Consider the following 19,842-nt stretch of genomic DNA (forward strand, 5'->3'; position numbering starts at 1 on the left):
AATGAGTGACAAATCATTAGGAAGAATGAGATAGATAGATAAATAGATAGCAATAAATTAAACTAAATAATTCTGCAACCAATATGTAACTAAATGAATAAACAAATAATATTTAGATAGATAGAGAGCTACAAGCTACAAGGAAGGAAGCAAAGAATTCAATTCAAGCTGTCAAAATTGTGATGTGCTTCCCTTCTCTACGCTTTCTCACTTCTTCCCATGGCATGTGCTCTTGTCCCACTTTGTGCCCTTTACAACATTGCTTTGCTTTCTCTTTCAGCATCAAATCCACTCCCCTCATTTCCTTCCTTCCTTCCTGCTTTTGACACATCATTGCTTAATGCTTGTACTCTTGTGTTTCCCCAACTCAACGTTCCTTCTAAATTCACATGTTCGATCAGACATCTTCATCATATGCTTGCATTTGGGTTTGCTCTCATAACTCTTTGACTGGATTTGTCTTCCTTTCTGGGTAACTTTATTTAAGGGGCAACTTTATAGGTTTTACTTTGCATTGTATTATGTACGGTATATTTTTTAGGTGTTTCTTTAAAGATTATCTTTGTAAAAAGTTACAAAATTCATAACTATTTTACTACTCAATTAAATGGTTGTTACTGTTAGTGTTTTATTGAACACAGTGTTGATAGATTTTGTTGATCACAACAAAATTTTTTAATAATTTTTAATTTGTCTAATTATTTACAAAGATGATTGAATGAAGATTATTGAAGTAAAATTCATAGTGGATTCCAAACCCCCCCCCCCCCCCCAAATAAAATGGATTATGTGTATATGTATATATTATTGGACACATATATGCATATATTTGGGACAAAAAAAATGCTTGCAACCCATGAAAACTACTACTTGTGGAAATTTTGAGTAAAACTCTATCTACATGAAAGTAGGATTGGTAGAAAGCCACAAACCATCAAACAAATCATCATTCATTCATGTGTCCATTTTTGTTTCCAAATGGAGAAGTAAAGGCAACTTATTCTCCCTTTCTTTTTCTGTGTTGTCAATTCACAATTTCCATATTCTCGTTTGGTTAGTTGTCAATTTGGTTAGCATTTCCCTTTCTCATCCAGAAATTTTGATGACCTTGATAAACTAACATGATGTACGTTGGCTTCTTCCCCCTCAAGCACAGTAAAGTCAAATTGTTGTTTGATAGACCACTTTAATTTATGGCTTAATTATTATGTTACCCCTTCGAATGGACGCTCGGTCTCACTTTACCCTTTAAAATTGAAATAACCCTGAATCTCTAAAGATTGCTGACATTTTCTCACTTTACCACTATCGTCCATTTTCATTCACAAAACTATTAAGTGTGCTGACGTGACATGGCATTTTAGTAATTTTACCTCATCTATCTTCTCTCTTCTCTCTGTGCCTCACTGTCACTCTCACTCTCACTCTCACTACCTCTCTCTTCTCTCCCCTCCCCAATCGAACCACCATCGCACCCCACCTCCTCCATCTCGTGTCTCTCCTTTTTACTTTCTTCTATCTACCTCTCTCTCCCCTCCCCTCTCCATCCCAGACCTAACCCTCCTTGGAATTACTCAACACATCCAAACCACCACCACCCAGCACCTCAGCTGACACCATGCACCATGTCTTCTCAAGACACCACCTTGTGAGACAGAGACAGAGAGAAAGTGCTTGCCTAGATTAGGGCCATGCCGAGAATGGAGGTGAAGGCAGTGGTTGCCCAAATTCCGACTTGTACATGCATAAACTTGGTCTCATCTCACAGGCCCAAATTCCGCATTGGATTCCATTTTGCAAGTTAGGAAACTCCACGACGATTTGCAAGCTTGCTAATGTGTGAAGAGAAGATGGAGGGTGGCTGTCGATGAGTTTTTTAAAATTTTGAGTTTAAAGATTTTTTTAAATATATCCAATTTTCTTACTCATCACATTCAAGGAGTTAAAATTACTAAAATGTTTGTGCCACTTTAGCACACTTAACGATTTTGTGGACTGAAATGGTAAAGTGAGAACATTTCAACAATTTTTAGAGATTCAAAGGGTTAAGTGAGAAAATTTCCGTTTCAGTGGATAAAGTGAAATCGAGCATTTGTTCCAAGAGGTGAAACAGTAATTAAGCCTTAATTTAATTTTGTCCGTTGCGTTTAAATTAAATAACATCATTCTACGTGTAATACATGTATGGTCAGAGAGAGAGAGAGAGAGAGAGAGAGAGAGTTGTAAATAACATGGTATTAAGGAGATAGAATGAAGTTCTAGACTCAACCGTGTTATGTTTTTTCTAAACTTCTCTTTATATTAATGTTTGTGTTATTTTATGTATTTTAATTTGGTATATTTATTTACATGAATTATTTTCTGAATTTTTTGTAAATAAAGCAATTAAATATCCTTATTTTTCCAACAAGAAGGGCAGGCTGAGCTTCAATGGCAATACAACCAATTTTCAGTGGAGCTTGTTAGTGAGAGTGCATATATATGAGACATCGGATTCCATTACTTGGTCCACATATGATAAGCACAATTTAGTCCCCGTTGTGTACTTCTTTTGCATTGGCATATACGGGATTAAATTACTCAACCAAATATGGAAATAAGATTTCTCTATTACTTTTGAAAAAAGAGGAAGAAGAGAGAAACAATAGTTATTTCCCTTAATTTAGAAAGGGAGTGCTAGCAACATTCTTTCTAACCTTCTCTTTTGGACATTCTCTCTTCTTCTCATGACAAGTGTCACTTTCCTTACACTTAAAACAATGTCATTAATGCTGAACTCCAAGCTTCGGACTCTAGATTCATAACTTCATATTGTAAAGTCGTACTCCAAACCCTAACCCTCTAAGCATTGAACTTCAGTCTTTTGGTCAATCTCAAACCTAAACTTGAAACCTGGATTAGAAACCTAGACTCATAACAATGTTATGATAACATAGAGTTAGACCCTAAGGCCCTGTTTGGTTAATGGAAAAGTAAGCTTGGGGATGAGAAATCAATTGCTTTCATATGTTTGGTAAGTCTATAATGAGAAATGATTACCTAGCACATGAGAAAGTAAAAGGGAAAGTGAAGCCCTCCTTCCAACTTGGATTTTGTTTTCCCTTCTCATAGGAAAGTTTGGGAAAATAAGTCAACATTAAATGCACATTTTTCATGACCATTTTGTCCCCATTAACAATTTAGAATTACAATATATCATTAAATGCATTTTTTTAAATTTGATTTAATATGGGTATAATTGAAAAATTATACAAACATTGTTTTCCATTCCTACTCAAAACAAATATAGGAAAGGAAATAATGTGATATCTCCCGGTTACTTTCCTAGCATTATCAAACGTGAGAAAAGAATCTTCCATTTCTCATCCCTTGGTAAATGACATGAGAAGTGATTTTCCCTCAAATTCGTTATGTGAACCAAACGGGACCTAAGCCCTAGACCTTGAACCATAACATTATATAGAATTAAACTCCTAAGCCCTACACCTTGTCTTACCTTGAAGTCATAGATCTCGTGCCTTGAGTAGAGTTGTGATGCTTGGCCTCGTAGCAAACACATTTCATAATTCTTGAATTTGAAAACAATTTTGTACTGGTATCAAACATATTTTCCAATCATAAGAGTATTGATATAAGCCACACTTTTTGAAATCTATTTTAGGCTTAAATAAATTATGACATCACATTATATTTTATAAACATTCAATAAGACTATGCTCATGCGAAAATTCCTTAGCATAGTTGATCGGTGACATTGTGCCTTATAATTGATTCATTATTTCTTTTTATATAAGTGATATTTTGGATGAAGAAAGATTTCGAAAAGAATTTCACATATATAAATAACTACTCTTAATTATTTTAATTAAACTTCTTACGACGAAAGAAAGATTAATTTTAAAATTACTTTCAACGTTGGAACGAAAAATCCACAATCATAAAAGTGTACAAACCCTTCAATCAAATCATTGGAAAAATATTTTATATGTTGACTTTAACAAGTAAATTCATTTGGAGACACAAACTGAGTTTTGTCATGAGCAAAAAAAAAAATTTAAATTCATTTGACGATGAAGAAATGAGTGTTGTCAGGTTTAGCAATTTGGACTTTGGCCCCTTCCTTTGATAGATGGACTCCAACCAAATACGGATGCAGCTAACAAAGCGTACACAGCACCACACAGTATAACTGCCGACATCCTCTATCCTGCGTCGTCGTTTCAATTATCTCTCTTGCATTTAAACCCCGCCTAAACCCCCATCTTAGATTCTTAATCCCTTTCCTTAAACAAAGAATAAATAAATAAATAAAACAAAATAATACAAAACTCACACTCACTAACACTGAGAACAGAGTAAATTATAGACTCTCAATCTCTCTCTGGAGCTCTCTGTTCTTGTATTTTAGGGCTCAGGGGTGTTGTGTGAGCACGGCAGCAGCGGATCTTTCTCCCCAGCTCCTCCAATGGCCAGCGCTACCGCTCACATTAGCAACGGCGACCACGAGCAGCCGCCAACGAAGCCGGCTGGGCTCACGGCCTCATCGTCGTTCAGGGCTCGCAGGAAAACCAGCACCTCCGCCGGAATCTCCCGAGCCGGCTCCGAAGTCGATGACATCATCACCCTAATGCACGGCTCCGATCCAGTCCGAGTTGAGCTCAACCGCCTCGAGAACGATCTCCGAGGTCTCTTCTTCTTTCCTTCTCCGCTCTCCATTTTCCCGGCAAAATTTGGAGCTCACATTTTCTTTGTACATAGGGAGAGATGATATTCTTATTTCATCAAATTGACCAATTCGTCGTATTTTCTGGAAACCAATTTCTTCTAAATTCAGAGCCGCATTTTCTTACTAAGGAAAGAAACGATGTTTCATATTTGTTAGAGCTTTGATTTTTTCTTTTTCCTAAAAAGAAATTTCTTATTTATAATTATATTTCGTGTACCTTATAATTTATAAGGTCAAATTTGACTGATACATACGGTTTTTAATTTATGAAATGAAATAACAGATAAAGATAGGGAATTGGGAGATGCTGTTGGGGAAATCAAGTCTTTGAGGAATTCAGAGCGCCTTAAAGAGAAGGCGGTGGAAGAGGTACTCTATTTTGCTTATAAAGCCCAAGTTGTGCTTCTATTTGCATTAGCAATTGGATTGATTTTTATTTTCTTATAACAATTTGCGTAGCGCGATGTTGTCAAATTTTGGTACTTTGTAGTATGTTATTAGCAAGTTTTGAGCTAGATAGGCTTGTGAAGTTGTGATTATGGTCATTGATTGTTGTTGCATGATCAAAGAAAGGAATCTTAATTGTTTTTTTAATGGTGGAATTAGCAATATACTAGAATATATGAATGAGGCAGATTTTGTCAGACTTTTATTTGCCAATTCTTTCTAAAGTTGTTTTTTTTTTTCCTATCAAACAATGTTTTACACCTTCTATTAGATGCAACAGTTATTTTGGAGAACATTTGCTTAAAAAAATACCCTTCCACTTCTTAAAATTAAAGAGCAATCTATTTCCATGCAAAAAATATTTGTACTTATTTTAAATACTGCAAACAATTTAGTATATGCATTTCATTTGAGGTAGGCAGGATTTTTTTATTTTTTATTTTGACTAATTGTGAGTCTACATACTGAGGTGTGCAATGCTATTTGATATCTATAAAAAAATGTCTGTAAGTGGAACTTCTGTACAACCAAGATGAGATTTTATAGTCTTCTATGTTAATCTTCAGTCTATTTATACTTAAAAGCTCTGTAAGTCACGCCTTCCGGTTGGTACGATTATAGTGAGGAGGGCTAAGCTGAAACCTTCAGTCTGCTATATTACCTAGTGGTTACTGGATTTTAAGTATGGTTTTATTCTAGTCTAACATTTATTGATCTAAAATTTATCAAGATAACCCCACTTATTCATTTGCCACGTTGTGAATGGATGTTTTGAGCTTCTAATGTTTTAGTCTTTTTTAAAAAAAAATTTATTTTATAATCATTTTCTTCTATTGTGATGGATTAACATTTTATTGCTTTAAATCTTGACTATTATATCCAGCATCTTCACTTAACAAACAGGTGGATGACTAGAACACCCACCTTTTGGGACATAGACATGGTGAAAATTTTATAATGCCACTTTCCAATGAAAGACTTAAAATCTAAATGATTACAAGAGTCTTAGCAATTGTGTTAAAGCTGTGTCAGTTTTAAGCAAAGCTTTATAAGCAAAATTTCCAATAGGACTCTTTTAACCTTTACCCTCCAAAAAAAAAGAACTTGAAATGTAATAGGTTATACATTTTTTTTTTACTGACAGTGAGTAGATAATTTTGAAAAATCCCTGCAACTTGGAGGAGATATTATTTATTAAAAAAATTAAGAAAATATCTCCTTTACCACACGATTATAGCCATATTGTTATTCGCAGTTTTGTTCTGTTCGATTTTTTATTGATGTCTTCTTCTGAGTGAGATAATTATAGGTTTATTACAAAATTATCAAGATTTTAAGAACCATGTTGAATTTTATTTATCAATGTATTGCTCTTTATTACAAAGGAGAAACTTCATGTTCTATCAGAAATGGGACTATCTGATTATTTTTCTGTTGGTTAATGATTCCAGTTGACAGATGAACTAAACAGGGTGGATGAAAAGCTGAAAGCAACTGAAGCCCTTCTGGAAAGCAAGGTACTAGTTGTATTTTCCTTTGCTCCCTCATTGTACTATCTTCTGCAACCAACAAATGCATTTCTGTTTGCAATATAATGAGTACACTATGATTTGCAGAATCTTGAGATTAAGAAAATAAATGATGAGAAAAAAGCAGCTTTGGCTGCACAATTTGCAGCGGAAGCCACACTTCGAAGAGTTCATGCTGCGCAAAAAGATGATGAAATGCCCCCCATTGAAGCCATCATCGCTCCACTGGAAGCAGAGCTTAAGCTTGCTAGGCAGGAGGTATATCTTTCTTTCTGGAATACTATGACCTCAATTTGTATTTTCATATATTCTTTTGTTCAACATTCTTAAGACAGATAGGATTGTGGTAAAACTTTTGATGTAGTAATTTTCTATGTCAATTTTCATCGTCTATTTTGGTTTCCATATTGGTTTATACATGTGAGGTTTAGAATGTTCATAATGTATTAGGTTTCCATATTCTTACTGTATTTATGGGTCTATTGATTCATGCACATGAAAAGAAAAATTAATGAGTTAATTTTAATTTTAATTTTTTTAATACCTTTTCATGTCTTGGTTTTTTAGGTAGCAAAGTTGCAGGACGACAACAGAGCACTTGATCGGCTTACTAAATCCAAGGAGGCTGCTCTAGTTGAGGCCGAGAGAACTGTTCAGATTGCTATGGTAAAAGCATCCTTGGTTGACGATCTGCAAAACAAAAATCAAGAGCTGATGAAACAGATTGAAATATGCCAGGTATGTATGTTCTCTGAGTTTTCCTGCTGCAGGCTATGTGTGTGATTGAGGGAATGTACCGTGGGTTTTGTACTAGCATTAGACACTATTTTTTGTAACATGTACTAGTGGATTATCAGGAGGAGAACAAAATTCTCGACAAAATGCACCGGCAAAAGGTAGCTGAGGTTGAGAAGCTAACACAAACTGTTCGCGAGCTTGAGGAAGCTGTTTTAGCCGGTGGAGCTGCTGCCAATGCTGTGCGCGATTACCAGCGTAAAGTGCAAGAGATGAATGTAATAAACATTTCTTGGAACTCCAGTTCTTGCAAATCACTTCGTAGTTGTTCTGAGTCTGTCACAAATGCAAACTGCCTCTAACCTTCAAGCTTGCGTAGGAGGAGAAAAAACTGTTGGAACGAGAGGTGGCTCGTGCAAAGGTCTCTGCAAATAGGGTTGCCACTGTTGTTGCAAATGAGTGGAAAGATTCCAGTGACAAAGTGATGCCTGTGAAACAATGGCTTGATGAAAGGAGATTTTTTCAGGCATGTTACAACTTCAATGCCACCTCATCATTTCTGCATGCAATTCCTTTAATTGGTACAAATAGTCATTTCGTTTCATTGTCTCAAGTTGCATCCTTAACCCAAGACCTAGTTATTATCAATTAACATGTGGACCAGATGCCTCGTCAGCCCAAAAAGAAAGCATGAATTGGATTTTTTTTCCTTCTTTAAATCGTTCTAAAAATATTTAATGATCATCTATGTTAACCCAAGGGGTTTAACATATGGAATTATCATCTAGTGCCATAGGTGACCGGCTATGATTATTGTTGGCCTACTGTCAAGATGCATATAGGATAGTGATAGAGACTACCCTGTATCCAGGACCTTAAAACAGATATCCCAACTGGAAAATGGTTCTTTATTGCATAGACCACATATAATGCTTACCCCAAATATTTGCAAATTGAGTAGTTGCTAGAAAACAGGATATTTGTGTGTGTGTGTGTGTGTGAAAACAGATCAAGAAAGGAACAGTTAATTTTATATGAGAATTAAAATGAAATATTTGACATGATTTTGGTAGGGAGAAATGCAACAACTTCGAGACAAACTGGCAGTAGCTGAGCGTACTGCAAAGGCAGAAGCACAATTAAAGGTATGCTAACTGTTTTGAATTTAGTCTGCTCTGACAAGTAAGGGTAACTGTTTCCTATTATGTGTTTAAGCCACTTCTTAACAGTTGAGCATTAATTGATTTCTTAGGAAAAATACCAACTAAGATTCAAGGTTTTGGAGGAAAAGTTTAAAGCATCGAATGGAAAATTCCGCCCATCCTCAGATGCAAGAATCATCAGCAATGGGCCTTCAAGGCGTCAGTCTCTTGGTGGAGCTGAGAACTTCTCTAGAGCGTCCTCTAATGGCTATCTATCTAGGACAAAATCGAATTTACAATCTGGTTTCAACCTTTCCAACACTGCTACTGCGATATTGAAACAAGCCAAGAGTTCATCTAGATCGTTTGATGGTGGTAGTAGATTGCTAGACAGAGATAAGCTATTACCAGATGCAACTGGGAAAGATAACACAAACAGTGCCAGTGATCAGACTCAGATGGATGAGACAATTGGTAGACATGAGGAGAGGGCAAATGGATCTTTGGCTGAACAATCCAGGACAGAGCATGAAGATTATGTTTCTGGAGTGCTGTATGATATGTTACAGAAAGAGGTCGTATCTTTGAGGAAAGCTTGCCATGAGAAAGATCAAACCCTCAAGGACAAGGATGATGCAATTGAGGTTAGCTAGTAGGATCTATCTCATTAATTTTGCAACCTCGCCCCACTTTTGTTTTGCTCTTAATTTGTTTCTTGTGTGGAATCAAGTAGATGTTGGCGAAGAAGGTGGATACACTTAACAAAGCAATGGAGGTTGAGGCCAAAAAGATGCGGAGAGAAGTAGCTGCCATGGAAAAAGAAGTCTCTGCTATGCGTGTCACCAAGGAGCCTGATCAGAGGGCACGGCGCTCAAGTGCTCCCCGAGGGGTTGTAAATAGCTCTCAGACACTTTCTTCTAGGTAAATAGTTGTGTATAATCTTTAATGGCCTAAAACTGATGCACTAGTTGTGGAACAGGCCGTCATTCTTGTTCCTGCTAAGTTCTTGATTATATAAAACAAACAAAAATGCATGGTGCGATATCTTTTTTTTCCCCTTCCTTTTTTGGTCATCACATGGTGTGATATCAAATGCTTAAAATTGATTGATAACTTTTGAGCTACTTTGAGTAGAAGACCATTGATCAATCTGAACGAAGTTTTCTTATTTCTTTCAGGAATGCACACAAGTCTAGGTGATTGACATGGCCGTGACACAATGGCCACATCAAGGGCGCCACACCAATTCTTCGGATCCGTAATCAATATAATTGTATGGTTTTGTCGTGATTTTTCGCTCGTCCCCATCTATTTAAGTTATCTTGTCCAGGTAGGCAATTTGTAAAGAACTGACTTAAGGTTTCTCAGGTCACCCTGCCTTGTATATTTCTTTTGTACTAATATTTCCCGGAAATATACCACCGAGGGTGTCATGAAAGTTATGAAAGAGATGTGGCTTGTTAGATGCTTTTCAAGGAAACTGCAGATATGATAAAACTCTGTATACCATAAATGAATATTGGTAAGGAAGTTCACGTTAAATCAATACAGCTTTTAGGCTATATAGCCTTTTCCAAAAATGGGTTTACTGGGTTGATGGCAAAAAAGGTTTTGTGCGGACAAAGGCTAGAGTTTTTTGTTTTTTTGAGGGTAAAAGGGACTTCATTAATCACATCAACATGACAAAGATATGTAGGCATGGGTATAGTGGCCTCGTTAAAACCTCCTTAGAGAAAACTCAATGGGGTAAAACTTCAGGGGAGGAAAAAAAGTGTCACAGAAGACTTAAACAACGACATTAGATGCATGCCAATCATCATAAACAGCATCCATGAGCCACAAAGGACCCACATCCATCTAGCACGACAAACTTTGTTCGCGGAGACTGAAGCGAGCAATTCGATGGGCAGCCTTATTCGCTTGACGAGGGATATATTTAACAATAATAGACACAAAACTGGCCAGAAGGCGACGCACCCCTTCCACCAAACCTCCCTCAGCTACAAGGCATTCCTCCTCACTATTAACCATAAAAACTGCCTGCAAGGAATCAGAGTCAATCTCCAGAGGCACCAGAGACGCATCCAACGCAAAAGAGATTCCGATCTTTAGAGCATACAACTCCGTGGCAAGTACAGAGATCCTGCTTGGAGCCCGCATAGCCAGCGCCCCAACCAAAATCCCTTGAGAGTCACGAACGATCACACCAGCTCCCTTAGCTCCTGTCTCCATATCAGCAGCCCCATCCACGTTTAGCTTAAACCACATATCCCTAGGAGGCTTCCATTTAACATCACGAACCGGCGAGGATAAACTCCATGATTGGCAACAGAAGACCGTTTAAATTCATCATCACAGTCCTTTGCTCGTTGAACCAAAGTTCCGGGAGGGGTGGGTTGAGAGCCGAGCAGCACCCCATTTCTTTCATTCCACAACACCTACATAGTGAACGCAAAAAGGGACTGCTTATCAGGGGGAATAAGAGTCTATGCTGCATCCACCCAGTTGCCAGCATCAGATAAATTAAGAGGAAGAAAATCGCTGGGAAAATCTAAAGCCTCCCACACCTGCAAACAAACGACATAGCCCACCAACGCATGCAGCGTGGTTTCTCTCGCAGCAAGACAGCGGCAGCAGACATCCTCCTGTGTAATCCCGCACCGAAACAGTACCTCCTTGGAAGGGAGGATGTTTTGAGCCACCCGCCATAATAGGTGGAGGATTTTCTGTGGCACTTTCAATTTCCATAAGTGCTTCCAGCTCTTCAAAGAGGGAGAGCAAGGACCAGCGCCACTCCCAGTTGACTTCTCCTCTAGCCGCTTATACTCCAGTGCTACCCAGTACCCACTCTTAACCGAATATCTCCCATTTTTGGTAATGTTCCATATTTTGCGATCCAAGTATCACTCATCAAGGGAATAGAGAGGATAGCTTCAGCTTCTAGAAACGAGAAAGTTTCATAGACCTTCCCCACATCCCACCAGCCACTCACTGTCATAAGATCACAAACACGAGAGGTAGGAAGAAGAATAGGAATAGATTGGATAGTGAAAACTATGTCATAAGGCACCCACGGGTCACTATAAATATGAACCAAGCAGCCATCGCCAATGCGCCACTGAAGGCCCAAACGGAGCAAATCCCGCCCCTACAGTAAAGATTGCCAAGTAAACGACGGAAGCGACCCACTCGAAGCAGCAAGAAAATCAGAGTTTGGAAAATAGCGCGCCTTTAGCATACGTGCAATCAGTGAATTTGAGAATTCCAACAACCGACATCCTTGTTTACATAGAAGTGCTTGATTAAAATTTGTCAATTCTCTAAACCCAAGCCCCCCTTCAGATTTGTGTTGGCATATGAACTTCCACGTTTTCCAATGAATACCTCTACCATCGCTTTTAGACCACCAAAATTGGGCTAGGATGCTTTCGATCTCACGGCATAATCCGATGGGCAGACAGAACACACTCATGGAATATGACGGAATTGCCTGACATACTGCTTTAATGAGCACTTCTTTCCCAGCCTTGGATAGGAGCTTGCCTTGCCACCCATTCACTTTATTCCAAACTCGATCTTTAACAGTACGAAACAGTTTCTTCTTATCCTTTCTGATGATGGTAGGGAGGCCCAGGTACCGCTCGTGGCAAGGGGCATGTTCAGGAGCTGACAAATATCTTCCTGCAACGCCCTCGGGGTAGAAGGGCTAAAACAAATAGCAAAATTTTCAAGATTGACCTTTTGTCCAGAAGCTGCCTTATACACTCCAAAATATACGTGTCAACTCTAGAGCCTCAGCTGTCCCACCGTTACAAAACAGAAGGCTGTCATAAGCAAAAAATAGATGGTTAATAGCAGGAGCAGAAGGGGCAATGGAGACACCCTGCAGTGTAGAGTCCTTCTCTGCCTGCTGAAGTAGAGCGGAGAAGGCTTCAGCCATAATAAGGAAAAGATACGGTGGTATTGGATCCCCTTGCCGTAACCCTTGAGAGGGGATAATATGCCCAAAAGGCCATCCCTGAATTAATAACGAATAAGAGACAATAGTCACACAGCCCATAATCAATTGAATAAACCGAAGTGGGAAGCCTATAGTCCGCAACATCTTCTCCAGGAAGTGCCATTCAACTCGGTCGTATGCTTTGTGTAACAACCCAAAACAAAATATCTAAAAAGAAAGAAAATATCGAAAAAGTAAAGAAAATATCTTTTAGCGAAAAGACAATTTTGCCCTTGCATTATTTAATGGGGGAAATTTGACTTTTAATCGAGAAATAATTTGGGAATTTCGCTTGCTCCGTTGCGTAGAGCACGGCGAAAGGAGTCCGTAAACACGGAGTGGGCCCGAATCGGAGTTGTAACGAAAGAGTTATGGTCGAAAGAGTCTCAGTGGCATAACCGTAAATATTTTGAAGTTGGATCTATAAAAAACCCAGCAGCTCTCTCTTCTCGCGCAGAAAACGACCGCCGCCTTCCAGAGCTCGCTGGCGCCGCCTCCGAGCACCCCTGGCCACGGGACCGGTGGCGTTGGAACCGCCATCGAGTCCCCTACCTTTTCCACCTACCTCCACCCTTGGACCGCCCGGAGCTGATCGGAAAACCATGTTTTCCGACGGATGTTCGTCCGATTCCACCCGAACTTGCAGCTCGATTTTCTCCTTCAATTCTCCACCAAATCGATCGAGTAAGGTATGGTTTCTCAGTTATTTTTCACGTTCTAGCTGATGGATGTATGGGTTTCGATCGATTTTAGCTCTAAAGCGATCAATTTTCGACTTGAATTCTGGGGCCCCGGATACTCCGAAATTGCGAACCCTGGGGCTAGGGTTTGGATTTTAAGCGATAATGCGATTTTGGCTAATCCGACCGTCCGTTTCGGACCAAATTTGCGGAACATGGTTCCTTCTCTATGAGGAACCTTTAGAAAAGCCCAGATTGGCCATCGGAGGCCGTGGACCCGCGGGGTCTCGGGTCGGCCGATTGGGCAGCTTATCGCTTAGTGGGGCTTCGGGTCTCTTACGACCATTCTAACTATCTAAAAAGCTAAGGTGGGCATATGAGTAACTTGAAACGAGTATACGTATTTCTAGGAGCCGGGGGGCAGGGTGTTTAGTTGAAATTCTTTTTATTCAGCAGTTTATTAATTTAATCTTTATGGGTAATCAGGCACCAGGAGCCCGACAGGATCGCAGAAGAGACCTTCAAGAGGTCCAATTAGCTCGGACCATCTGTGAGTGGACTTTCTTTCATGAAGTATTTTATATAAATGAGTTATATAGAGGATTCTATAAATAAGATTTCATAAATGATTTTATATTGATTTTATATAAATAAGTTTTTATAAATAAGTTTATTTGAATAAATTTCTCTATTTGGTCTTGAGTAAGCTTTATTGTGGTTCCGAACATGATTAGTACAGTAACCGTTCTATAAGTCTGTGCTGCTTACTTATCAGTTATAGAAACAGAATTTGAGGTTAGAATCAGTTGAGATCGCAGCACAACTTGAGCTTTACAGTTATTACTCAGATATTTTTTTCTAAAGGAATTTATTTTAAAACCACCTCGTACCCATTTTCTTTGGTGATTACCCACAGTTGGACCGATGTCTACGGACATCTAGTCCGATTTCAGTTTATGTCAGTGCACTTGACTTTGCCTCACGAGTTTCGGGGACGCTCGGACCGTGAGTGCCAGGATTTGCGGCTCGGCAGACTTGGTGTCCCGAGACCTGCCAGGATTGCGGCTCGGCTGACTCTGTGTCCCCGAGACCTGCCAGGATTGCGGATCAGGCTGACTACGGTCCCCTGCATCCTGCCAGAGTGACTCGAGCTGACTTGGTGTCATCGAGGAATCTGCCGGCGGATCAGGCTGATTATAGTCCCCTGATTTCGCCAGTTTGCGGCTCGGGTAGACTGCGTGGCGCCCGAGACCTGCCAGGGGAATTGACGGACATGACAGGGGTACAAATAGGTGGTATTTTCAAAGGATTTTGAGTTTTCTTTATTTAATTATGATTTTGAATTATTTTATATCAGCTGCTCTGATTTTTCAAGCATTGATACCTCTATATATTTGTTCAGTTATGCAAGGTTTGAATACAGAACTTTTATACAAGTTTGATTTCAGTGTTTTATGCAAGCTTTGATTTCAGTGCTTTTGTGCAAAACTTTTCGAGCTTGAATATGATTTATATAGAATGTCTTGAGTTTAGTATGCGTTAACTGAAGAGTACGTATTCAGTTTTATTTAACTATTTTTACAATGGGGGTTATTATGGTTATAAAGTTGTTTCTAAGAACCTTATTTTTGTCCACTCACATTTTTCAACCTGTTTTTCGCCCCCAGGCTGTAGAAGTGCACGGGATCCACCACCGGGCCATTCAAAGTTTTCGCGTCACCACGTAAGGTAGAGTTTCGTAGAAAGTCCTTGAAACTTTGAAAAATTTAGAAAATGCTCTGATATCTAGTATTAGTGGAAAAGTGGAGTTGAGATCTATTACTTGAGATATTCTGGCAGTTGGTGTGAATTTATTGATTGTTTAACAGGTGAAAAATTTTGGGATTGGTCAAAATACAGGGGAGACTCTGCCGAATTTTCGGCAGAAGTCGAAGGAAAATTTTAAGGAGAATTTGTTACGAGAAGGGTAAAAGGGTCTTTTGTGCCCGACATTCGCCAGGTGTCGGACACGCACAGGACTTGGCTCGAATTTCAAAGCGAAAATTGGGTTGGGTCCTGTCACTTTGGCCATATCTGACTTCATAACTAATTTCCTTTTACCTATTTTTCCCCTTCTCTTCAGACATCGTACAGTTTCAAAAGCCGCTAGGACATTGTCCAAAATCATACGGTTTGGGATAAACGCACTCTAGAACTCAGAAATAACCTCAGGCAGCACCTTCTTTAGTCTGTTGGCAAGAGTTTTAGAGATCATTTTGTTGAAGACATTGCATAAACTGCTAGGGCGATATTCAGAAACGCGAGTGGGAGAACAAACTTTTGGAATCAAAGTCACCAGGGTATGGTTAAACTCGTTGACGCCATCGCTGCCATTTAAAACTCTCAAACACAAATCACTAACATGCTGACCCACAATGTCCCAATATCGTTGGTAGAAGAGGGCGGACATACCATCTGGGCTCGGAGCTTTCGATGGGCCAATGGATTTAAGAGCTATTTCTATTTCAGCTTTAGAGTACGGGAGAAGCAGATTTTGATAAGACCGTGATGACACTCGCGCTTGGACAACATTAAAAATCTCCGCATCAGCAGCTCTAGCATCTGACTTAAAAAGGCTGGTAAAAAACTCCACAAAAACTCCCCCTATTTGATCATAGTCCCGTTGCCATCGATTATGAACATCTAAAATCCCAACAAGAGCATTTGTCTTCCTGCGACTTGTGGCTTGCTTATGAAAAAATGATGTCTTACGGTCTCCATAACGAAGCCAATTGACCCGCGATCTCTGTTGCCAGTAGATTTCTTCCTGTTCAAGACACTTATCAAGCTCAGTTTCAACCAGGTTACGGGTATGAAAAGTCTGTGACGACGGCTCTTCCAACTGGAGATTTGCTAGCCTACCACATAGTTCTTTAACTTTTTTGGGGACCTGGCCAAACTTCCTAGCACTCCAACACATCAAGTTGCTTGCACAATTTGCTAAATTATAAATGGGTGACACTACAGTCTGCCAAGATTGACGAACCACCTCACTACAGTTAGCCTCAGTAGTCCATGCCTCCTCAAACTAAAAACGACGGCGACCTCTAAGAAGTCTATCATTGGCACCATGTGGACTGTCAGATGCAATAAGAATCGGATGGTGGTCAGAGGAGGCAGCAACTAAATGATGGGACGTGAAGTTGCCCCAGCGTTGCAGAAGTGCTAGATTTCCAAAACCTCTATCCAATTGACCCTCCACATTAGCAAAGTCCTTTCTTTTATTGCTCCACGTAAATGGGTAACTGTAAACTCAAGCTGAAACAAACAACAGTTTGCAATGGCCTGTTTAAAATCCTCTATTTGCGCAGTACCTCTCAATCGGCTCCTACTCTTCTCATGACATTCCATGACCTCGTTGAAGTCCCCACAGCACAGCCAGGGCCCATTACCCACCTACCCAAACGCCTCAGCAACTCTCTTGAATGATGGCGCTGGGTTTGGTCAGGATGACCATAGAAATCAGTCACTCTGAGAGACTCTGAAGTGGCTACAGTAACCCGTACATCTATATGTCCCGGAGAGGAAGAGAGTAGATCAATTTGTAGCCCCGATCGCCAGAGTAGACCTAACCCTCCTGAAAAGCCAACACGAGGGACACAAACCACCCCACCAACACCTAACCTTGTATGTAACTTTCCCATCTGTACTGCAATCATAAGCATTTCAATTAAGAAAAACACATCTGGCCTCTTATCCTGAAGAAAGCTCTTTAGGTCACGGAACGTTCGTCAGTTGCCAAGCCCCCGAACGTTCCAACTGAAAACTAACATTGAGCCCAGGGAGACCCTTCAAGGCTGGTCTCCTCCGCTTGTTCAGTAGTTACATTAACATATAGACGCCGTTTTTCGGGGGCACCAAACCCTCCCTGCTAGCTAGCCTCCGCGTTCGGGTGAGCTACCAGATGCTTTCTTTTAAGGGAAGGCGCAGAGACACCCTGCATACCGGTTCCAGTCGGGTCAACCACTCGCAGAGACAAAGGCTAGAGTTAACTCATGCTTTCCTTTTGTCCCCCCGTCTCTTGATATAATTTCCTAGAGATAAGTTGGCTCACAAGGATTTGCTATTCAACTCTTATATGAAATATTCTTCCTCATCGTTCAAAGAATATACCGTCATCGAAAAAAAAATTTAAAGTCTTTTATTTGAATTGATATGATAGAACCAATATTGTTCCCAACTTAACAATTTATGTCTAGTATTGTGGGAGCAAATTTTCCCATGAGAATATTCGCCCAAGATTCCTTTGTCTTCTCTGCCTCTCTTTCTCCTTGTAAAACAGATCGGAGTAAATGGACCACACCCGGGGGGGTGTTGGCCAATGGCCCTCCGATGCCTAAGTTAGGTAGGGTAATTCAAGGAAAACCGGGTGGCCGAAGCTGTGTGTGGTGGCCGGAGCCTTGTGTGAGAGAGAGAAAGAGAGGAGGTGGCTAGGGTTTTTGAGAAATAATTTATGCAGAGTTTTAGTAGGAATTTAGGCGTACCTCAACCTTTATGTGTGGCCATCCTTTTATAGTGGTTTCAGAGGCTAGGGTTTCAGAGGAATAATTCTGTAGATGGAAAGGAATTATTCCTCCCCGATTTGGAATTGATTTGATTAATTAGGGATTTGATTCATTAGGGTAAATCAAATCCCTAATTGGGGTAGGTATCAAATCAATTCCTAACTTAAATAGGTAACTCCTCATTTAATTGGGAATTGGGGTAGGAATAAAATTAATTCTCGACCCGATTAGGTAATATTCTATTTAATTGGGTAATCTCCAATTAAATTGAATAATTCCCAATTAGGTCGAATAATTCCAAATCGGGAAGGAATTATTTAACCTAGTAATTAGGTTCCCACAAGTATTGTGAGTAGAATTATACTCAATGTACTCATTTAGGTTGTCCAGGTATTGGTCTGGGGAAATTGGCTCGGGTTGGAGGTTGATAGGGTGGTGGGTTGTTAGGGAGAGAGAGAGGAGAGAAGGGTGCTAGAGATTAGTGCATGTGGTAGATTGTGATCTTATAATATTACATAAACACCATTGGCTTATGCATACTGCTTGATTTGTAAATTATAAACAATTTTCATTTTTTTGATAATGTCCTCATATGAATTTCGTAGGATTTGAGAGTTAATATATATATATATATATATAAGGATTTTTTGTTTCTTATCTATGACAAGTTATTTACACTATTACCCTCTGAGGTTTCTTGTGTTTTCACAAAACCCCTTCAGCTCTCAAAAATTACATGAACACCCCATGAGGTTTCAATTTATTTTCACAAAACCCTTTTCGTTGATTGTTTGTCCAAAAATTGATGATTTTATTGAATTTTTTTTTATACAAATGACAAAATTAACCTCAGAGCATTCACAATCATGTTCTCTATTTTTTTAGTTAAATTTTAGCTAAAAACACATAAAAGTTATTTTTGGAGCTCTCTATAAAATTTAAACTTCAATCATGCTCTCTAGTTTAGGGAGTCATAAATGTTATAACTCTTTTTTAATTGGTCCATCTCTATTAAAAAATAATAATAAAAATAGTTAGCATTGATTAAAGGTTTGAAATACTCATTAAATAAAGCATCATTAAATTATAGGGAGCCATTAGGAGTCATTTCTCTCTCCTTAGATTTAGGAGCTCCTAGAGGTCTCCTTATTTTATAAGGTGGATAGAGAGCATGGTTGGAGTTGTATTTTTCCAATTCCTCCCTAAAATTTGTCTAAGGATGTGGTTTAGGGAGCTCATTGTGGATGCTCTCAATGAAGTACATGCAATCTAATCTCAAAGGACAATTGTCATTTGGAGAATTTTTTTGGTATAAAATCATCAATTTTTAGATGAAAAATAAATGAAAATGAACTTTGTGAAAACAATTTAAATCAGGGGGTGTTTGTGTCATTTTTAAAACCTTAAGGAGTTTTGTGAAAAAGACAAAAATCTCAAGGGGTGTTAGTATAAATAACTCTTCTATAACTGCCTCTAATAGTTTATTTGAAAAATATGTGACGCAAGTATTCTTTTGGATATTATTTGTCTAACTTGTACTCCATATTTGTGGTCTTAAATATCCCATTGACTGAAATTGCTACTTTAAACTTCAAAGTAATTATCTGGCTTAAGTGTTGATGGGGTTGGACTATTTACCCCACAACTCAACTTGACTTTGAAGTCTTTGCATGCATGATCATAACAATGTCGTTGTGTGTATTTTACCTTTATCAGAGATTTGTAAGTCGTTTAATCGAAGTTCACACAATTTGTGTAGGTAGGGACCGGATTATGGAAATTTTTCGTTCTTGGTAGAGTGTCCGTGACGCATAATTTTGAACAATTCGAAGTGTACACATTCTCAACCATCTGAATTCTCATTTGCTCCTATATATAGGGCATCTTTGTACTCTTCAATCTTGCAGACTCATATCTTTAGTCCTGCAGATCATCCCATTGCATAAGAATCATGGGTCACACCAGTGCTAGTGCTTCCATCCAACTTGTTTCACTAATTATACTATCAGGATTTTTATCCTTTGGAACCATTAAACTCG

The 19,842-nt window shown here is 39.0% G+C and overlaps 1 protein-coding gene across 2 annotated transcripts; it reads left to right on the forward strand.

Moving 5' to 3' along the window:
- LOC18770924 (microtubule-associated protein 70-2) lies at nucleotides 4,002-10,159 on the forward strand. Of its 2 annotated transcripts, XM_007204158.2 has the most exons (11): nucleotides 4,008-4,685; nucleotides 5,010-5,095; nucleotides 6,625-6,690; nucleotides 6,790-6,960; nucleotides 7,270-7,440; nucleotides 7,560-7,715; nucleotides 7,817-7,963; nucleotides 8,511-8,582; nucleotides 8,690-9,223; nucleotides 9,313-9,500; nucleotides 9,758-10,159. In XM_007204158.2, the coding sequence occupies exons 1-11, from the start codon at nucleotides 4,466-4,468 to the stop codon at nucleotides 9,777-9,779; spliced, it is 1,833 nt and encodes a 610-aa protein (XP_007204220.1). In that variant the 5' UTR covers nucleotides 4,008-4,465; the 3' UTR covers nucleotides 9,780-10,159. The 2 variants fall into 2 exon arrangements, with proteins under 2 accessions (XP_020424167.1, XP_007204220.1); XM_020568578.1 differs by lacking the exon at nucleotides 9,758-10,159 and having other exon boundaries at nucleotides 4,002-4,685; nucleotides 9,310-9,423.

Source organism: Prunus persica, chromosome G7, assembly GCF_000346465.2.
Source record: "Prunus persica cultivar Lovell chromosome G7, Prunus_persica_NCBIv2, whole genome shotgun sequence".
In the NCBI taxonomy this organism is placed as follows: domain Eukaryota; kingdom Viridiplantae; phylum Streptophyta; class Magnoliopsida; order Rosales; family Rosaceae; genus Prunus; species Prunus persica.